General features: G+C 44.2%; 1 protein-coding gene across 1 annotated transcript in view; it reads left to right on the top strand.

The window, feature by feature from the left end:
- The window catches only part of VPS50 (VPS50 subunit of EARP/GARPII complex), a 208,217-nt gene that overhangs the window by 31,691 nt on the left and 156,035 nt on the right, over nucleotides 1–20,491 (top strand). Inside the window, exon 3 of the mRNA XM_056519010.1 lies at nucleotides 19,423–19,545. Within this exon, the coding sequence (XP_056374985.1) occupies nucleotides 19,423–19,545 (123 nt within the window). The remainder of the gene's footprint in view (nucleotides 1–19,422; nucleotides 19,546–20,491) is intronic.

Below are 20,491 nucleotides of genomic sequence, written 5' to 3'. Positions count from 1 at the left end.
TCTAAATTTTGCATTAATTTTATGTTCCGGCTACTTTGTTGATGTATTTAAAGATTTGCAGCTTCTTTGCTGCTTTGTTGTGTTAATAGGGAGTCTGTTCTATTTTATTCATGTATATACACAGTGACCACACCAGCAGAATAGTGAGTACAGCTCTGGGGTATAATACAGGATATAACTCAGGATCAGTACAGGATAAGTAATGTAATATATGTACACAGTGACCTCACCAGCAGAATAGTGAGTACAGCTCTGGAGTATAATACAGGATATAACTCAGGATCAGTACAGGATAAGTAATGTAATGTATATACACAGTGAACTCACCAGCAGAATGGTGAGTACAGCTCTGGAGTATAATACAGGATATAACTCAGGATCAGTACAGGATAAGTAATGTAATGTATGTACACAGTGACCTCACCAGCAGAATAGTGAGTCCAGCTCTGGAGTAAGGTTGGGTGTGTCTGTGCTCCTGTGACTTCCAGCAAACTTCCAGAGAAGCAGACTTTTCTTCCGCCCCTCCCCAGGTGTGTGGCAGACTCCTGGGTAGGGGTCTCTGCTATGGAGCCCCGGAAATCCAGGACTTCATTTTGCGCTCCCCGTTCTAGGCCGGAGGGGTGTGTGCGCGAACATGCAACGGCCAGTAGCCAGGATGGGGTCAGAAGATCGACCAGGGCCCACAGCAATGTGGGGCCCCCTCCCCCATCCCCAGCTGGGAGCTGCAAAGCTTCTAGCAAAAGTTCATCCAGGCCAAGAAGCTCATCCAGGCAGAGGAATGGAGTAAAGGCATCTACATCAGTTTCCCCAGAACCCCAGCAATGGGGGGTAAAGGGGCCAAGGGAATCCCTGGCAATATTCACATCCAGAATGCAGGCCAAGATGGCTCAATATGAGGAGCTTGGGAAGCAGCTCAGAGGAATAAGAGCGGATTTAAAATTTGCCCGATACCAAGTGGATCAGTCATCCAGGGCCAAGAAGGCAGCATTTGCCGCTAAGGTAAAAACATTAAAGAAAAAAGTGGAGGAGATTGTGCGGATGAGGTCTGACATTGTGGAAGGTGCCGGCATTTTCCGTGAGAAATTTGTCCATGGTGCTCGTTTCTCTGGTATGCCGGTCTCCAGAGATGATGATGATGATGATTGCCAGAGTGAGGAGGAGGAGATGGAGGAAGGTGAAGGAGGTGAGGAGGGCAATGTGAGTGAGGGGGATATGGATACTAATTCTGTGCGTGACACCACTGCTACCCCTGACCCCCCACTTACCCTGAGTGAAGACCGTGTGAACCCGGCTCAGGTGGCCTTACCTACCTCCAGTGAGGATGATGATGATAATGATGATGGCAGTGACTGCAGTCAAGGCAGCGGCTTGGCGGATGGGGGTCTCCTGCGGGCGATTGTAATGCAGGAGTCCCCCACCCGTCTGGAAAACTTCTCTTTTGGAGAGGATTTAGGCCCAGAGGAGGAGAGGAAGAATAAAAAAGCGAAGGGCAGGAAGAGGAAGAAAACGCAAGGACAAGTTAAGTTTGTCTTTTCTTCTTTCCAGCAGTCTGAGTCAGCTGAGAAGCCGATTCAGGATGCTGGGTCCCCCAACCTGCCAGACCCCGTTTCTGTAGTGGAGCGGGGCCAGCATGGGGGATACAGTAGTGCACCCAAAATGGCCGCGGGTGCGATAGAAAAAAAAAGGGCACCCTCCTGTGAGGGGGGAGGGTGCCCAGGCACCAGAAAATGGTGGCAGATTCCCTTGTTCGGGGAGCGGTACAGGTCCTGGCACTGTAGGGCACTCCCCTGTGAGGGGGGGGAGTGTTCGGGCACCGGACCTTGTTGGTTCAGGGGGCGGTCCCCTAGGTGATGCAGTCGGTACCGATCCTGGCACTGTGAAGGAGGAGGTTCCCTGCGCGTCAGCCGCAGTAGGCGGGGCGGGAGTGCGTCCGGAGGGACAGCTCCCGTCAAAATCGGCGGCGTGCGATGGGGCGGGGCCACCTATGATGGGGGCGGAGTCTGTGTCTGTGCCCAAAGACACTGGACAGAAGAGCCGTGCAGCTCCAATCATTAAGCCAGCAACCCTTATACCTGGAGTAATAGACCCAGCCAGCCCGGCCTGTAACACATCAAGGGAGAGTGTACTAAAGAGTGAAAGTGAGAGCAAAAATGTGAATAAAAATGGTAATGTGCAGGATGTGAGTTATGGTAGTGTGCATGGGAGGAGTTGTAGTAGCAGTATGGATGAAGGGAGCGGAGTGCAAGAGAGGGGGTGCAAGCGGGGTGCAAGAGAGGGGTGCAAGCGGGGTGCAAGAGATGGGTGCAAGTGGGGTGCAAGAGAGGGGTGTTTGTGAAATACAGGTGAGTAGTGGTAGTGGTATGCAAAAGAGAGGTGTAATGGCTGAGGCTTACATTAGGAACAAGGGTCCTGGTTTGGGGTCTGGTTCTGGTTCGACTGCCCCCCCCGGTAGTGGCTGCTTCTCCCAGAAGCTATGCCAGCGTCACTGCCGGGGGATCAGGGGGATCTCCATCTCCATCTGGCTCTGGGGGTCAATTGCAACAGCGCCTCCTGGAGGCTCTACGTAGGGGAGACAGGTCAATCCATGTAGAGGGGAAGGGTGAGGTTGACCTGTCTTTTTGGATAGAAAGACATGGCTTAGGCGCCTTCCGAGAACAAAACGGGGAGGTGATCTGGTCCCTCCCAACATCCGGGCAGGAAAGTGGCCGTAGGAATGTGGTCCGTTTGGTGTGGAGGGGCGAAGATGCGTGTCCCCCTCGGGGAAGGGTGGTTGAGCTCCTCCTCCAGATGGAATTCAGGGCAAGTGACATCTTTGCCCTGATCCACCCCTATGGTACTTCCGAGTTTGACATCAGCTTCGTTCGACCGGAGGGTTTGGAACTTTTCTGGTCGAACTATGAGGTGGTGAAAAGCGAGCCCGGCTGGCGGGATTTCGCCGTAAAGGCGATATCCCGTCAGAATCTGGCCAAGAAAGTGACTGTATTGACACGTAACGAGTCACTATCTTGCTATGACATCATGACCTGGCTCAGCAGATATGGTGATGTGACGGACATGCCGAAAAAGAACTATGACGAACATGGGATCTGGTCTGGGGCCTGGACGTTTTCCGTCAAACTTAAGCGTTCGGGGAGCACTGTTGCCCACATCCCATCAGCTGCTTTTCTTGGGAGAGACAGAATCCAAATTTTCTACCAGGGGCAGCCAAGGTCTGTCACAGGTGTGGCAGCCCCACTCACTTTAGCGCAGCCTGTACCGTGCAGGTCTGTGCTTTGTGTGGTGGGGTAGGTCATCTTGCCGCATCCTGTAGGCAGATCAGGTGTCATCTGTGTGGTGTCTTAGGACACCCTTTCAGCCGTTGTCCTAGCGCCTTTGCCCGTGCGACGGTCACCTTGGCTGGGGAGAGCAGTAATGTTGCCTCAGCTGGGGAGGGCACGAGCGCGGGAGAAGGTGCAACAGGGTCAGTGAAGAGGAAAAGTCCCGCCAAGCTGAGGCGGGAGGCTAATCGGAGAAGGAGCAGGGAACTGGAGAGTTCCCATGTGGCAGGGGTAGCTTCTGGCCCTGCTCCAGAGGTTAGTCCTGAAACTGCTGAGGCCCTGGGGGAGAATGTGCTGGATGAGGAAATGGGGAGAATCTGTAAAGAAGAGGGCAGCAAGGCCGATCTTTCCGATTCCTCCCACTATGAAAGTGTGGATGAGGAAGGTGAAGAGAGGCCAAAAAAAAAGGGCAGTAAAGGGAGAAAGAAGAGGTCGGAGCCCTCTAGTCCTCGTCCTATGGACCAGGTCCCAAGCGGAAGCTTACCTGCCCCCCCTCTGATTGATCTGTCTAACCGGTACTCTGTCCTTGATGACATCTCCTCCCCCTCCATGGAGGGGGGGGGGGGGGTCGAGGATGGGGTGCCTGAAGTGGGGGAGCCTCCGGGGGGGAACTGGGCCCTGTCCTGATGGGGCAATTTCCTCAGGGGATGGGGCCAAACCGGAGCCAGGTGGAAATGGGGATTCAAAAATGGACCAATCAGAATCCAAAAAACGGTCCAAAGAGAAAGAAGCCTCCTCATCTGGGGATGAGGGGGTGAAGAAAAAACAGAGATAATGGGGGTTAGGGCCATCTAACTCAATCACCCATGATGGCGGCACTCACCCCATTGACGCTGGCATCTATTAACTGTGCCAGCATAAAGTCTGATACGGCTAGATTCGCAGCCTTTGATTTTCTCGGCCGTGTTGATGCCGACATTTTCTTTTTACAGGAGACCAGGTTGTTAGATCTAGCCTCCCTGGTAAAAGCCAGGAGAGAGTGGAGGCGCGGCCCCTCCCACTGGTCTCTTGCGGCTGAGCCGTATAGTGGGGTGGCGGTCCTTTTTACCGCTCCTGTTGAATGCAGACGGGTTATTGAGTTAGAAATGGGGAGGTGCCTGATCTTAGATGTCCTCATGAAGGGGCAAGAGCTTCGGCTTATTAACATCTACGCCCCACAAACAAAGTGGGGACGAAAAGATCTCTTTATGAGGATTAAGCCCTTTCTTTTTACAAGCCGACAGGTGATCTTTGGAGGGGATTTCAATACTGTCACGAGATCCCAAGATAGGAGAGGCTCCAATGATCGGTTGGCTTATGATAGCATAGCCCTCAATAGTATAGTTAGGGAAGCTCGCCTAGAGGATGCCCACATCCGGAGCCCCTCAGGCCACGCGGGTTTCACCTATCATCGAGGTAGCTGCAGGTCTAGAATAGACAGGTTTTATTTAAAGGAGGAAGCCGTCTCTTCCGCAGTGTCCGTGGTTGAGGTGGAGTTCTACGATCACTGTATGATTTCTTTTTCCTTGAATGTTTCAGAGACCCCCCGGATGGGTAAAGGTTATTGGAAGCTGAATTCGTCCCTCCTGGAGGAAGCGGAGATAAGACAGTCCTTTGAGGATTTTCTGCAGAGTCAGGTACCTTTACTGGACCTATGTAGTAGTAAGTCAGAGTGGTGGGAGATATTCAAGAAGCGGGTTGCGGGGTTCTTCCGCCAGCTCTCGAGCCTCAGGTCCCTGAACAGGTATCGCCTGTATCAGGGTCTGAGGAGGAAACTCGAGCTTCTCGTCTCGACTGGAGGTAGCCGTGAGGATATCTCCAGAGTGAAGTCCTTGCTGATGAGGTGTCAGTACGATAGGCACGCATCTTTGGTTTTTGAGAGGGATTTCGGGAAGTACCGCTCGCCCGACCCTTACAGAAACTGTAAGATGTCAGTGAGTAGTAAAGTGGTCTCAGGACTGATTGATAGTACGGGATCTCTGAATCGGTCCAGATCAGGGATTTTGGAGGTTGTCAGATCCTTCTACTCACACCTCTTGGGAAGGAAGGATCTAGATCGAGACAGGATGTCGGCTTTCCTGGCTGAAACCATTCCTGAGCCAGGGATAGACCCCTCTCTTGATGTTTTGGCAGAAGAAATCAGGGAAGAGGAAGTGAGACTGGCGATCGAGGGGCTCGCCCCTAAGAAGTCGCCAGGTCCGGATGGCTTAACATCCGAGTGGTACAGGACCTTTAAGGAGTCTTTAGCTCCCCTCTTGACTGAGGTATTCAATGAGTGTCTCTCCTCGGGCACTCTGCCGAAGTCAATGAGGAGGTCAGCCCTGATTCTTCTCTCAAAGGGTAAAGATCCCAGCCGTATTGAGAATTGGAGACCCATAGCTCTTCTCAATGCGGACAGGAAACTTCTGGCCAAGATACTGTTTAATCGGCTGGTGAAGTTTGCACCCCGGCTCCTTTCGGGGGCCCAGCACTGCTCTGTTCCAGGCCGAAGCACCTTAAGTGCTGTCCTTAGTGTCAGGGAGGCAGTGGAGCGGAGTAGTGCAGGTCTCTGGAAGGGGTACTTGCTGTCCCTGGATCAGGCCAAAGCATTTGATCGGGTGAACCACGAGTACCTCTGGTCCGTCCTCCTGAGATATGGTTTACCGAGTACTTTTGTTAATTGGCTTAAGATCTTGTATGCAGGGGCAGAGAGTTTCCCACTGGTGAACGGTTGGTCTGGCCGCTCTTTTGAGGTGGGGTCCGGAGTCCGTCAGGGTTGTCCCTTGAGCCCGCTTTTATACGTGTTCGCAATCGATCCCTTCATCCGGAGGGTAGATTGTGGGCCGTTGGCGGGAGTCGGGATGAGTCTGGCGGAGCTGGATGTCGCCCAGAGAGTGGTGGCGTACGCTGATGATGTCACCATCTTCGTGTCCTCGAGAGAGGAGGTCGATGTGGTGATGTCGAAAGTGGACCGCTACTCGGAGGCATCCGGGTCTAAGATCAACCAGGATAAGTGTGAAAGTCTCTGGCTGGGAGGGGGAGATCCCACGTTTGATCTCCCAGACACCCTTCCAGGGCCCCAAGAGTCAGCAAAACTTCTGGGCATCACATTCGGCCAGGACGATTATCCCACCAAAAACTGGGATGGTAAGCTCCAGGATGCCACTCAGAAGGTGAATCAGTGGAAGGGTTTGGTCTATGACCCTCAGGGAAAGGGTACACCTGATCAAATCGTACCTGCTTCCCTTGTTTATCTATCTGGGCAGTGTATGTATCTTGCCAGAGGCTTACTATACTAGGATCTACAGCCTGTTTTTCCATCTGTTATGGGGAAACAGGATGAACCTAGTCAAGAGGGAGGTTACGTACCGCACGAGGAGACTAGGGGGTTTATCTATGATAAACCCCGTGGTGTTCTTAACGAACACCTTCTTGAAAGCCAACATCTCAAACCTTTGGTCAGAGAGGGCTCCTCCGTTGTATTCTCCTGCAGGGAGTGGTTTCGGCCTTTCTTCCAGGAATGGGAGACAGGAGGGCAAGTGAAGGACCTCCGTACGCCCCATGGATACCTTCCGGCTTACGCTACCCCGACTCTGAAGGCGATACGTCGGTGGGGTCTGGGAGTGTGGGAGATCAGGACCCAGTCAAGGCAGTTCCTTGACAAACGGGTTCTGTTGACCCACTTCCAGAAGCCTCTGGCGCTCAGGGACTGCCCAGGTCGGGATCTGAGGGTGGGGTTGTATCTTTTAAACATGAAAAGGATCCCCCAGAAGTTTTGGGACTTGGCCTGGCGCTGCTTTCAGGGGAAGCTATATGTGAGGGACAATTTGAAGTGTAGGAGATCTGATGACCGGGGGTGTCCCCGAGAAGAGTGCGGGGACATGCTGGAAAGCATGGACCATTTCCTGCTTCATTGTCCCTTTAATATAGGGGTCTACAACCGGGTGGGCGCTTCCATCGGCTGGAGTCAACTTGCCGGCCTTACCTATCCGGAATGGGCTTATGGGGCATTCAGGACCCTGGGTGGCCGTGATCGGGGCACTTTATTCTTAGTCAGTTTAGTGGTTAGGTACTACACGTGGAATGCACGGTGTTTAGTGTCTACACAGCGGAAAGTCCTCTCCGAGGTGGAGGTCTGTAGGAACATCACCGGTGACCTTGGGAAGATCAGGTCTTTGGAGTATGGCAGTCTTGGTACCAGTAGGGCTTCTCTCCTATGGAGAGGGTTTTGTTTTGATGTGCCCTAGGTACTAGACCTTTTGGGTAGAGTACCCTGGTTTTGGTCAGGGACAGTGATGTAGGGACAGGGTTAAGGTGATAGTAGGGTCAGTTTATTTTTAGGGATAATGGTAGGGTGAGAGGTAGGGTGCAGTTAGGGAAAGAATGTAAATATTTTGTATGTATCAGGATTGCCATCCTTCTTCCTGGTGGTGGGCTAATGCATGTGCACCATAGCTTTTTGTTTTGTTTTCAGACGCTAAAGTTATGTAGGGCTTACAGGCACCGAACTTGGGCCTAAAGTGGGTTGTATTGTTTGTTTTTGTATATTATAAAGCTGGTTATGGTAAAGTTGGTTGGGAGGAGTTCTAGGTTGGGAGGGTGTTTTTGTGGGTGGTGGTGGTTGTTTGTTTTGGTGGACCTGGCATGGGTCAGTTATGGACTGGACATTGAGGACTATGGACTCTATGGACTCTGACCCATGTACAGGAGGGTGGGTGGTTCGGGTGAAGGGACAGTTTAGAGTAGGTTGTTTTATTATATTTGTAGGTGTGTTTTCTGTATATTTATAGGTGTATATAGGTTATATGTATATAGTATGTATATAGTATATATAGTAAATATTATAATTTTGTTTGTTTTATATCTTGGTTTGTGTATTATATAGTGTTTATAGTAGTGATAGATGGCAGTGGAACCATTTTTATTTTATTTATTTTATTTTTTTGTATTTTTGTATCTGTTGTGGACTTTTTTTTGGTTGTTTTATGTTTGCAATATATATAATATTTATAAAAAAAATTTTTTTTTTTTTTTTTTTAAATTTTTTTTTTTTTTTTTTTTTGTTAAAGCTAAATATGCAATTTTATTTTTGGTTTTATTTTCACATTAGGTATGCATGCATGTGAGTGTGTTTGGTTATGTTTGGTGTAGTATTAGTATTTTTAGGAAAAGCTGGGCTGGCCGTTTAGGCAGGATTTTTGTTCTTGAAAAGTATGGGTTTATGTTATTTCATTTTGTTGTTTTCCATTATGGCAAAGTTGTGCTGGTTCTGTGTTTGTTATGATTTATATTTTTCTAATAAAAGATTTACAGGATATAACTCAGGATCAGTACAGGATAAGTAATGTAATGTATGTACACAGTGACCTCACCAGCAGAATAGTGAGTGCAGCTCTGGAGTATAATACAGGATGTAACTCAGGATCAGTACAGGATAAGTAATGTAATGTATGTACACAGTGACCCCACCAGAAGAATAGTAAGTACGGCTCTGGAGTATAATACAGGATATAACTCAGGATCAGTACAGGATAAGTAATGTAATGTATGTACACAGTGACCTCACCAGCAGAATAGTGAGTACAGTTCTGGAGTATAATACAGGATATAACTCAGGATCAGAACAGGATAAGTAATGTAATGTATGTACACCGTGACCCCACCAGCAGAATAGTGAGTGCAGCTCTGGAGTATAATACAGGATATAACTCAGGATCAGTAATGTAATGTACACAGTGACCTCACCAGCAGAATAGTGAGTACAGCTCTGGAGTATAATACAGGATATAACTCAGGATCAGTACAGGATAAGTAATGTAATGTATGTACACAGTGACCTCACCAGCAGAATAGTGAGTACAGCTCTGGAGTATAATACAGGATATAACCCAGGATCAGTACAGGATAAGTAATGTAATGTATGTACACAGTGACCTCACCAGCAGAATAGTGAGTACAGCTCTGGAGTATAATACAGGATATAACTCAGGATCAGTAGAGGATCAGTAATGTATGTACACAGTGACCCCTCCAATACATATACACAGGAGCTCTGTAATAAGTCATAGCAATGTTTCTCTATATAAGAGTAATTATTAGTCACTGTGACCTCTTATTCCAGATAAACCCCGTGCACTCTGTAGAAGTAGATGCTTTTGTAAATGAATGTGATTTCCCGGAAAAACAATTTCTCATGAGATCCATAAACAAGAGTCAAGTAGTCTGAACCCTGAGATACAAGAGAATGAATCATTACATGACGACTGAATCTATAGTCCCTATTGAACGCCTCATCTTTGAGTTTCTATTAATTCCTTTATACCCTTGATAATTCTCCATCTATAACATTATGACCTTGTTTCGGTGTTATATTATGTGATACCACTGCCTGCAGGTAATGACATTACTTTTTATTATTCTAAACCGATGTCCACATATGACCAGAGCCGGGAGACACGATAAGTGAATAAAGATAAGAGACTATGAAACAGCGCCATGTTTGTCAGTAAGGCTGTGCCTGGTATTGCAGCTTAGTCCAATCACCCTTTTCTAATCCTATAACTCCTATATTTATATTAGAATTTTTTATGTTATTCTTTATTTTCTGTAAACTAAGAACTACTTTAAAGTGATTATCCAGGATCTGTAATAAGATTTAAAAAATTCAGTACTTACCTCTAGGGATGCGGTGGGGGCGGTGGGGGCGGGGCATTATCGGCTTATCGGCAAGGTAATTGCCGAGACCGATAATGCCCCGCCCCCACCGCACCGCGACCGCCCCCCGACCCACCACACCGCGTCGCACCCCCCACCGTAGTGCTGTGCGGTATACCGGTATGAAACGGTCGGGCCCCTCCCCCACCCTCCGAGTCAATAAAAAAAATTTAACTTACCCGTAATGGGGGTGGTCCGGGCCATCCATCCTTCCTGTAGTGTCCGGCGGCATTCCGGGTGGAGGGTGAACCGGTCCGGGCTGTCCTTCTCCGGGGGTCATCTTCTTCACTCCGGGCAGGCTCCGGCCTAGTACGCTGCATAGACGCCGCTACGCCGTGACATCAGGTACGTCGCTGCGAACGGGCATCACTGCGCAGCGGCGTCTATGCTGCGTTACTAGGCCGGAGCCTGCCCGGAGTGGAGAAGATGACCCCCGGAGAAGGACAGCCGGACCGTTTCACTCTCCACCCGGAATGCCGCCGGACACTACAGGAAGGATGGATGGCCCGGACCACCCTGACAGCTAGGGGGAGAGAAGCGGGTGGTGGTGGCGGCGGCGGCCTATGGCATCACAAAAGCCACTGCAGTGCATTGATTTAAAGCGCCCGCTTTAAATCAATGATCTGCAGCGGTGTCACGGGGGGATAAATAGCCGATAACTTATACCGGAATATCGGTATAAGTTATCGGCTATCGGCCCTAACCTCCACCGATTATCGGTATCGGCCCTAAAAAAACGATATCCGTCGATCCCTACTTACCTCCCTCGCTCCCCTCTAACCTCTGGTATCGCGGTGCGCGGTCTCTGCTGAACTTTGCCTCCTGAAGTTGCAGACAATACAGCCATATCCTGATCACTGTGTAGTCTCAGGCTAAGAAAGTTTTTTAAAGACAATTTAAACAGATATCTGTGATAGGAGTTATACTTATATATAATGGTGCAAAAATGTTTGTTTATATACTCCTTTTCATTCATTCATTCATTTATTCAGCTATTTATTTGTTTGGTTAGTTAGTTATTTAGTTATTTAATTTTTTATTTATTTAGTCATTCATTTATTTAGTTTAGTTTTTTGTTAGTTAGTTATTTATTTAGTTAATTAATAAATTTTATTTGTCATTCATTCGTTCAATTATTCATTTAGTTTTGTTTTTTATTTAGTTATTTATTTAATTATTAATTCATTCATTTAGTTTTGTTATTTATTTCATTCATTCATTTTTTTTTAGTATTTTTTATTTTTTTTTTGACATTATTTATTAAATGATTTATTTATTTTACTCCTTAGTCTGTGTTATTTGTGGAGTGTATTCTAATAGGTTATATATGATGTAAAGTTTTTACATGTTTTTATTTTTTTATTTTTTACGTGTATTAGCTCCATGTTCTCCAAACAATTTGTCTCCATCTGTTGTAAAACTACAACTCCCAGCATGCCTGGACAGCCAAAAGTTTATATAAAGTCCTAACAATATACAATCCATGCCATAAACTTCTTAGATTTCTATGGCTGCTGCCACCACCTTTGGACAGCAGGGGGAGCTCTTGCCTCGCGCATCACTTTATCCGCAAGCGCGTCCGCCGTGTCATTCCACCGCAGCAGACAAATGTCTTTTATCACTTGTTCCTCTGAGCCGATATGGGAAAAAAATTCTGTGCTTCTTGAGGTTGTCGATGACCTGCAGAAGTAAATGACAGCCGGCCGGCCGGCCCGCCATCCCATGTTTAGAAATTCAGATTTTCGGTTGTCACCGTGATCTGGTGTTATGGAGACCTGAATATTTTTTAGTGTTAATCTATTTTGTCATCTACATTGTGAAATACATGATATTTTTTTCCCTATTTTATTATTTCATTTATTTTTTTATTAGTTTTTGATGTGAAGAAAAAGACAAATGGAATATTCAGCACTTGGCAGATCAACCGGGTGTAAAGCTGCCAAGGAGAACAATCAGTATGTCGGATTTATTTCTGGATACCGTTGAATCCAGAAGTATCCGGACATACTCATCTTTTCGCCTCTGTACATGATAGCGCAGATATCAGCAAAATGGCGTTACACCATACTGGCGAATTTATATTCAGGTGTAAGGTAAAGGGGTTATCCACATAATAGAAAACATGTGTTTGTACGTTGACCTCTGCTTGGTGACCTTCTAGTACAGTGGTCTCCAACTTGCGGACCTCCAGATGTTGCAAAACTACAACTCCCAGCATGCCCGGACAGCCAACGGCTGTCCGGGCATGCTGGGAGTTGTAGTTTTGCAACATCTGGAGGTCCGCAGGTTGAAGACCACTGTTCTAGTAGAAGCCAATGAAGACGTGGCCATGTTTGCTCAGCTTTTAAACTCCTGTAGACTTTTGTAGGCCCAGAAGGTGGTGTGACTTGGCAAACCAAGGTCATGTGACCACCTTTCCTGCCTATAAATGATGTCCCCACCTTTTAAAGGGGTACTCCGGTGGAATTATTATTATTATTAATTATTATTTTTTTTTTTTAAATCGACTGTTTCCAGAAAGTTAAACAGATTTGTAAATTACTTCTATTTAAAAATCTTAATCCTTCCAGTACTTATCAGCTTCTGTATGCTCCAGAGGAAGTTGTGTTGTTCATACTGGTCTGACCACAGTGCTCTCTGCTGACACCTCGGTCCGTGTCAGGAACTGTCCGGAGCAGGAGAGGTTTGCTATAGGGGTTTACTTCTGCTCTGGACAGTTCCTGACATGGACAGAGGTGGCAGCAGAGAGCACTGTGGTCAGACAGAAACGAAAATCAAAAAGAAAAGAACTTCCTGTGTAGTATACAGCAGCTGATAAGTACTGGAAGGATTAAGATTTTTAAATGGAAGTAGTTTACAAATCTGTTTAAAGGGGTACTCTTGTGAAAAACTTTTTTTTATTTTTAAATCAACTGGTGCCAGAAAGTTAAACAGATTTTTAAATTACTTCTATTAAAAAAATATTAATCCTTCCTGTACTTATTAGCTGTCAGCTGACATCATGACCACAGTGCTCTCTGCTGACATCTCTGTCCATTTTAGGAACTGTCTAGAGTAGGAGAAAATCCCCATAGCAAACATATGCTGCTCTGGACAGTTCCTAAAATGGACAGAGATGTCAGCAGAGAGCACTGTGTTCCAAAAAGAAAAGAATTTCCTCTGTAGTATTCAGCAGCTAATAAGTACTGGAAGGATTAAGATTTTTTAATAGAAGTCATTTACAAATCTGTTTAACTTTCTGGCACCAGTTGATTTAAAATCCTTTTTTTCTACCCCTTTAAGTATTTATGGCATATACTGCAACCCATTTATTTTGGTAGTCAATGGTGGTCCAAGGTCATGTGCTGTACCAGAGTGATCTTTTGACGAGTGTCTATGACATCAGGAGATCTTAGTTGTCTAGATTTTTCCTTTAAAAATATTCTGTCATTTAAATGTATTTTATATATTCATTCATTTTGTTATTTATATGTTTATAAAATTTATTTTATATATTTTTAATCATTTTTATTTATTTATATATTTAATTTATTTTATATATTTAATTTTTTTAACATTATTTAATTAGTTTGTATTTTTTTTTTATTATTTATTTTCTTTTTCTTTATGTTTTATGAAAAAAAAATTTTGTGTTTCTATGTAGTCCAGGCCCAGTCTTGTCTTCACGTTTGTGGTTGAAAAGTTTCTAATCTACAAAGTAACCTAAATTCACGTTCTAGATGTTGTAAAACTACAACTTGTAGTTTTGCCATAGCGGGAGGCACCCTGGTTGGCAAACTCTGCTCCAACTCAAAATAGGGGCGCAGAGGAAACATATAAACCTAGTGCTCATCTAGTCCGGTCCCCGTAGGTCTCCTGCAGATCCTGTCCTCCTCTGTGTGGTCCCGGTATCTTCTCTGTGCTCCCGAGTTCCAGGACCTTTCCCGCTTAGCCAATCAGTGGCCGCAGTGGTGTCATGTTTCAGGACAGTGATTGGCTGAGCAGGAAGGTCCTGCAAGTCCTATAAGAAAGGAAAAGGGGGTCTGCGCAGACCTACGGGGGACCGGGGCTAGGTAAGCATCAGGTTTTTTATTTTTCCCATGCACACCGGAACAACATTAATGGGGTTGGGGGGGGGGGGGGGGGGGATGTGACATTAGGGTGTGGATTTTAAGTGAAGGAGATGTGACAAGGGGGGGGGGGGGGAATGTCACCTGTAATGGGGGTTTGTGAAATGGGAGGGATGTGACCTTGTCGGTGGGGGAAAGATGTGACAAGGGGGGTTGGGAGATGTGACATTGGGGGGGGGGGGGGATTGACATAAAATGTGGAATGTGAAATGGGGATGGACATGACATGGGAGGATAAATGTGAATTAAATGGGGGGGGGGTTGTTGAAATTGGGGGTTTGAAATGAAATGGGGTAGATTGGACATGAATTTGGGAAATGTTACCATTTGTGTATTATATCACAATCTCATATCGAAACCACAATATTTACCTCCATAAAGGCAATCGCACATTTTCCTCAAACCGTGCAGCCCTACTTCCAACACATCAACTTCAAGCCGTCCCCTCGATAGGTGACACTGTCACAAGATAATCAATACTGTTCATCCCACCTGTCTTTGATTGTAATGTTTAGTATGATCCTTGTCTATTCATACAGAATATATTGAGTTTCTGTGTACTTTATGTTGCACAGATGATGGAGGAGCACAACACCATCAGTATGCACGGTCACGGATCTTATTTAGAGATGATTTGCGCCTTAGGTATGGATATTTATTATTCCGGTGGTTGGGCTTAGTGAGATGCTCTTGATGGAGCTGTAGAAACTTTTTACTGGGAGTAGATCACCGGTTATTGCTATAAAAATGTTACCTGATATTTATCGGGATATAGGCAAACCGGTTTGTGCAGCTTTTCACTAATATTATGTCACAGATTTGATGCTGATTTTGATTCTGAAATAACCTTATAGGATGCACCATAGATGAGAGTAGGGACAACGCATTTCTGTGAAGCCTGGGGGACATAATGTTACATAAATATTAATGAAATTCCTAAACAAATAAAGTAACATTTACATTTTGCGTTTGATAACCATGCACATTTTTTAGGGCTATGCTTATGGTAAGATGGTTGTCGGCCATACTGAGTGTTATCCTACCAGACTCTTTCTTTTTGACCAACTATGCTCACCCATGGAAAAATTAACATAACCAGGTCCTGAAAAGCCAAAATCCTACATGGCCACATTTTTGTCCCCAAATCTGAGACATTTAAAGGTTTTTTATTTATTTTTATTTTTTTATTTTTTAAATCAACGGGAGCCAGAAAGTTAAACAGATTTGTAAATGACTTCTATTAAAAAAGCTTTACTCTTCCAGTACTTTTTAGCAGCTGTATGCTACAGAGGAAATTCTTTTATTTTATTATTTCATTTTTGTCTTGTCCACAGTGCTCTCTGCTGACACCTTATGCCCGTATCAGGAACTGTCCTGTCCTGACACGGACAGAGGTGTCAGCCGAGAGCACTGTGGACAAGACAAAAAAAGAAATTCAAAAAGAAAAGAATTTCTTAAAAAAAAAAAAAAAAAAAAAAAGTTTTCCTCGGAGTACCCCTTTAAAGGGGTACTCCAGCCCTAAGACATCTTATCCCCTACCCAAAGGATAGGGGATAAGATGCCTGACCGCGGGGGTCCCGCCGCTGGGGACCCACGCAATGTATTCGAATTAGCCATATGTCGCAAATATATTGACGATTATTTGTCCTATGTTCGCAAAATTCACATATTCGCTATGTTCGTTCACTTTTTTCCATGCGATAATTCGCATGAAAAATTTGCATCAAATTCGCATAAAAAATTTGCATGTGAAAAAAAAACAAAAAAATAAATAATATTCGTCATTACAAATATATAACACTATGTTATAAATATTCGCGAAATCGCGAAGTGCCGTTATTCGCAATAACAATTTGCATTACGAATATTCGTGCTCAACACTATTTGAGACCAGTGTTCTACAACAACCTCATAACAGATGGGACAGAAAACAGACCTTTTTTGTTTTTTTTGAGGCTCGGCAAAAGGAGGCAGGTAGGATATCCCTTCTGAATCATGGAATAAGCCTTTAATTCTGACCTACTAAATCTCTATAGTTAGCAGGGTCCAGGAACTAAGTTATGAAATCCTCACACGGTGGTGTAGAACATTAGAACATCTCCACGAAATGTATCCTTCATCCCCAATCTCTTTTGGCATTGCTCCAGGGATCTGGGTGCAATGCTGCACATTTGATGGACCTGTCAGCCCATAGCTTGTCTTCGGAGAGATGTTCGTGCCCTCATGGAGTCTGTTTCTGACCATTTGCACATTTGTAGCCTGCTGGAGGTCATTTTGCAGGGCTCTGGCAGTGCTCCTCCTGTTCCTTCTTGCACAAAGGCAGAGGTAGCGGTCCTGCTGCTGGGTTGTTGCCCTCCTACGGCCTCCTCCACGTCTCCTGATGTACTGGCCTGTCTCCTGGTAGCGCCTCCATGCTCTGGACACTACGCTGACAGACACAGCAAACCTTCTTGCCACAGCTCGCATTGATGTGCCATCCTGGATGAGCTGCACTACCGGAGCCACTTGTGTGGGTTGTAGACTCCGTCTCATGCTACCACTAGAGTGAAGGCACCGCCAGCATGCAAAAGTGACCAAAACATCAGCCAGGAAGCATAGGAGCTGACAATTAGTCTGTGGTCACCACCTGCAGAACCACTCCTTTATTCGGCATGTTTTGCTGATTGCCTATAATTTCCACCTGTTGTCTGTTCCATGTGAAATTTATTGTCAATCAGTGTTCTTCCTGAGTGGACAGTGGGATTTCACAGAAGTGTCATTGACTTGGAGTTACATTGTGTTGTTTGTGTTCCCTTTATTTTTTGGAGCAGTGTATTTAAATGGCAAATTATCTGGATAAACCATGAAGCAGCCAGTGAGTGTACCGATAGTACACTGATGGTCTGTACAAATGATTCTTACAAAACTCATGATTAAGGGTCTCTAGGGCCCGAAACGCGTAAGAACTACGCTCTGTATTCTTATCTTGGAATTTAGTAGAATAAAGTAGCAACCGTAACTTACCCTCTGTTGCTGGACATCCTTTTTTAATCTTAAAGGGGTACTCCGCTGCCGTTGTGACGTCACACCACGCCCCCTCAATGCAAGTCTATGGGAGGGGGCGTGGCAGGGGCGTCCCTCCCATAGACTTGCATTGAGGGGCGTGTCCGTGATGTCAGGACCCTGCCGCCCGCACCCAGCATTCTAAACGTTGCACAGAGATCGACAGGGTCCCAACAGTGGGACCCCTGTGATCAGACATCTTATGCCCTGTCCTTTTGGATAGGGGATAAGAGTTCTAGGGGCGTAGTACCCCTTTAAAAAACTATATTTGAAACTGCAACTCCCAGCATGCACAGGCAGCTGTTGGCTTAATGGACATGTTGAGAGTTGTAGTTTTGCAGTCACTGGTTAAAGACCACTAGTCTTATCGTATCGGGATCTATAACCCCACATAAGGGGAACAGGATGCGCAGTCTCATTACGTATTCTCATCCGGTATAGGACTGTGCCAGTTCATTGGGAGATGTCATTCTATCTTCCCGCTCTATTAGGTGGCTGACAAAGAAATAAGATTGCAATCAAACAAGTGCGACTCCCTCTGAATAACGGCTTCACCGCCACCGCTGCTCAATTAGTTGCCGTTCAGCTTCGGAAAGTGCCGGGACGCACATGAATCACTCGTGTCTTCACCTGCTGATTTTCTTATAAGTAACTCTGGGATCTCGTATCATGATTTAGTCTGTCACCAGGCTACAGCGAATGCGCGACAAATGGGGGGGGGGGGGGGGGGGTCCTTCTCCTTCTTAAAAGAAAAAGTCCCAAAAACGTTGTGGTTTCGTCTTGGATCTGAAACCCCCAGGTGGTCAAGAGCAATGGCCAGTGAAAGCTGCAGCCCATAGATTGTATGTGGACAAGCAAGCCCTACCTAGAAACCCTGTTGTGTTGATCCAGACCAGTGTTTCCCAACCAGGGCACCTCCAGCTATTGCAAAACTACATTTATTCAGTCATTCATTCATACATTCATTTATTTATTTTACTCCTTAGTCTGTTATTTTTGGAGTGTATTTTGGAAACATTTTAAGGAAGAAAGATATCCAGCACAGAGTGCGGTAAATCAGGAACTTTATTGAAGATCACATGGATAGCACAAAAGACAACAACGCGTTTCGGGTCAAGCTGGACCCTTAGTCATGACCACATGATTTTTGGAAACATTTAGTTTCATGCATCTTTTTGCTTGTTTTATTTTTTTTACTTATTTTTTTTCCATGTATCAGTGTTTTCGTAAGAAGTATGTCTACAGCTTTTGCAAAACTACAACTCCCAGCATTATTTATTTATTTATTCATTCATTCATTTGATGTGTTTATTTATATATTTAATGTTATTTGTTACTCCTTAGTCTGTTATTTTGAAGTGTATTTTAATAGATTATATATGATATGACGTTTTCTTTCCCGCTTCTTTTTGTATGTTCTATTTTTTTTTTTGCCATGTATTTATTCGCTCAATGTTTTCCAAACAGTGTTTCTCCAGCTGTTTCTCAAACTACCTCAGCATTATTTCTTTATCTCATTCATTTTCATTCATCGTTCATTCATTCTTATTTATTTGTTTACTTTTTTTTTTTTTTTACGTATTAATTTATTCATATAGGGGGAGATTTATCAAAACCTGTCCAGAGGAAAAGTTAACCAGTTGCCCATAGCAACCAATCAGATCGCTTCTTTCATTTTTAACAAGGCCTCTGCAAAATGAAAGAAGGAATCTGATTGGTTGCTATGGGCAACTGGGCAACTTTTCCTCTGAACAGGTTTTGATAAATCTCCCCCATAATCATTTAATTTTATTCATTTGTTTTACTCCTTTGTCTGTTATTTTTTAAGTTTATTTAAATATTTTTTTTTTTAAACTTTTATTGGCATGTTTTAGCTCACTGTTCTCCAAACGGTGTGTCTCCAGCTGATGTAAAACAACAACTCCCACTATTCTTTGTCTGGGCGTGCTGGAAGTTGTAGTTTTGCAACAGCTGGAAGCACCCTGTCTGGAAAATACTCATCCGTAGGAAGGCAACATGATGTCTTCCATTGTGTGTGATATTTTATTTGCCTTCATTGTATAGACAAAGCCTTCATTGGTTCCTAACCAAGAGAAAGCAGCCATATCCAACGAGTATAATGCATCTTCATCTGTTCTTGTTACTTTGTATCACTTCTGTAATTCCTCAGCATTATCATGCACAGCTTTATAATGCTGATGTCCCATATGAACGTGTATTTTTTTTGTAGCTCTATTGTAAACACAGTATTTACTTGTATCTTTTTAAAAATAATTTTACAGGAAGAGCAGCGTGAGCCCCGGGAGCAGGCGACTGATCCTCTAGCAGAACAGGAGATCATCAACAGCATCGAAGAGATTTACTTTTCAAATGACTCTCTTGACATTGTAAAATATGAGCTTGAGGTGAGAAGCAGCTATATAATTGTCATGGTTATGGAGTTTAAGTAGGAGTAAGAATATAACCAGTATAAAACTGTCCCTATGTAGAATAATATCACTACTATAATACTGTCCCTATCTACAAGAATATAACTACTATAATACTGTCCCTATCTACAAGAATATAACTACTATAATACTGTCCCTATCTACAAGAATATAACTACTATAATACTGCTCCTATGTACAAGAATATATGTACTATAATACTGCCCCCTATATATAAGAATATAACTACTATAATACTGTCCCTATCTACAAGAATATAACTACTATAATACTGCCTCCTATATACAAGAATATATCTACTATAATACTGCTCCTATGTACAAGAATATAACTACTATAAAACTGCTCCTATGTTCAAGAATATAACTACTACAATACTGTTCCAAAATATACAAGAATATAATTACTATAATACTGCTCCTATATACAAGAATATAACCATCATAATACTGGTCCTATATACAAGAATTTAACTACTATAATACTGCCCCCTATGTACAAGAATATAACTACTATAATACTGCTCCCATATACAAGAATATAACTACTATAATACTGCCTCATATATACAAGAATATAACTACTATAATACTGCTCCTATATACAACAATATAACTACTATAATACTGCTCCTATATACAAGAATATAACTACTATAATACTGCTCGTATATACAAGAATATAACTACTATAATACTGCCTCATATATACAAGAATATAACTACTATAATACTGCTCCTATATACAAGAATATAACTACTATAATACTGCTCCTATATACAAGAATATAACTACTATAATACTGCTCCTATATACAAGAATATAACTACTATAATACTGCTCCTATATACAAGAATATAACTACTATAATACTGCTCCTATATACAAGAATATAACTACT

This window comes from Hyla sarda, chromosome 5 (assembly GCF_029499605.1).
Source record: "Hyla sarda isolate aHylSar1 chromosome 5, aHylSar1.hap1, whole genome shotgun sequence".
Taxonomy (NCBI): Eukaryota; Metazoa; Chordata; class Amphibia; order Anura; family Hylidae; genus Hyla; species Hyla sarda.
Note: the sequence above shows the minus strand (reverse complement) of the source record. Positions and strands in the feature narration are given on the sequence as shown.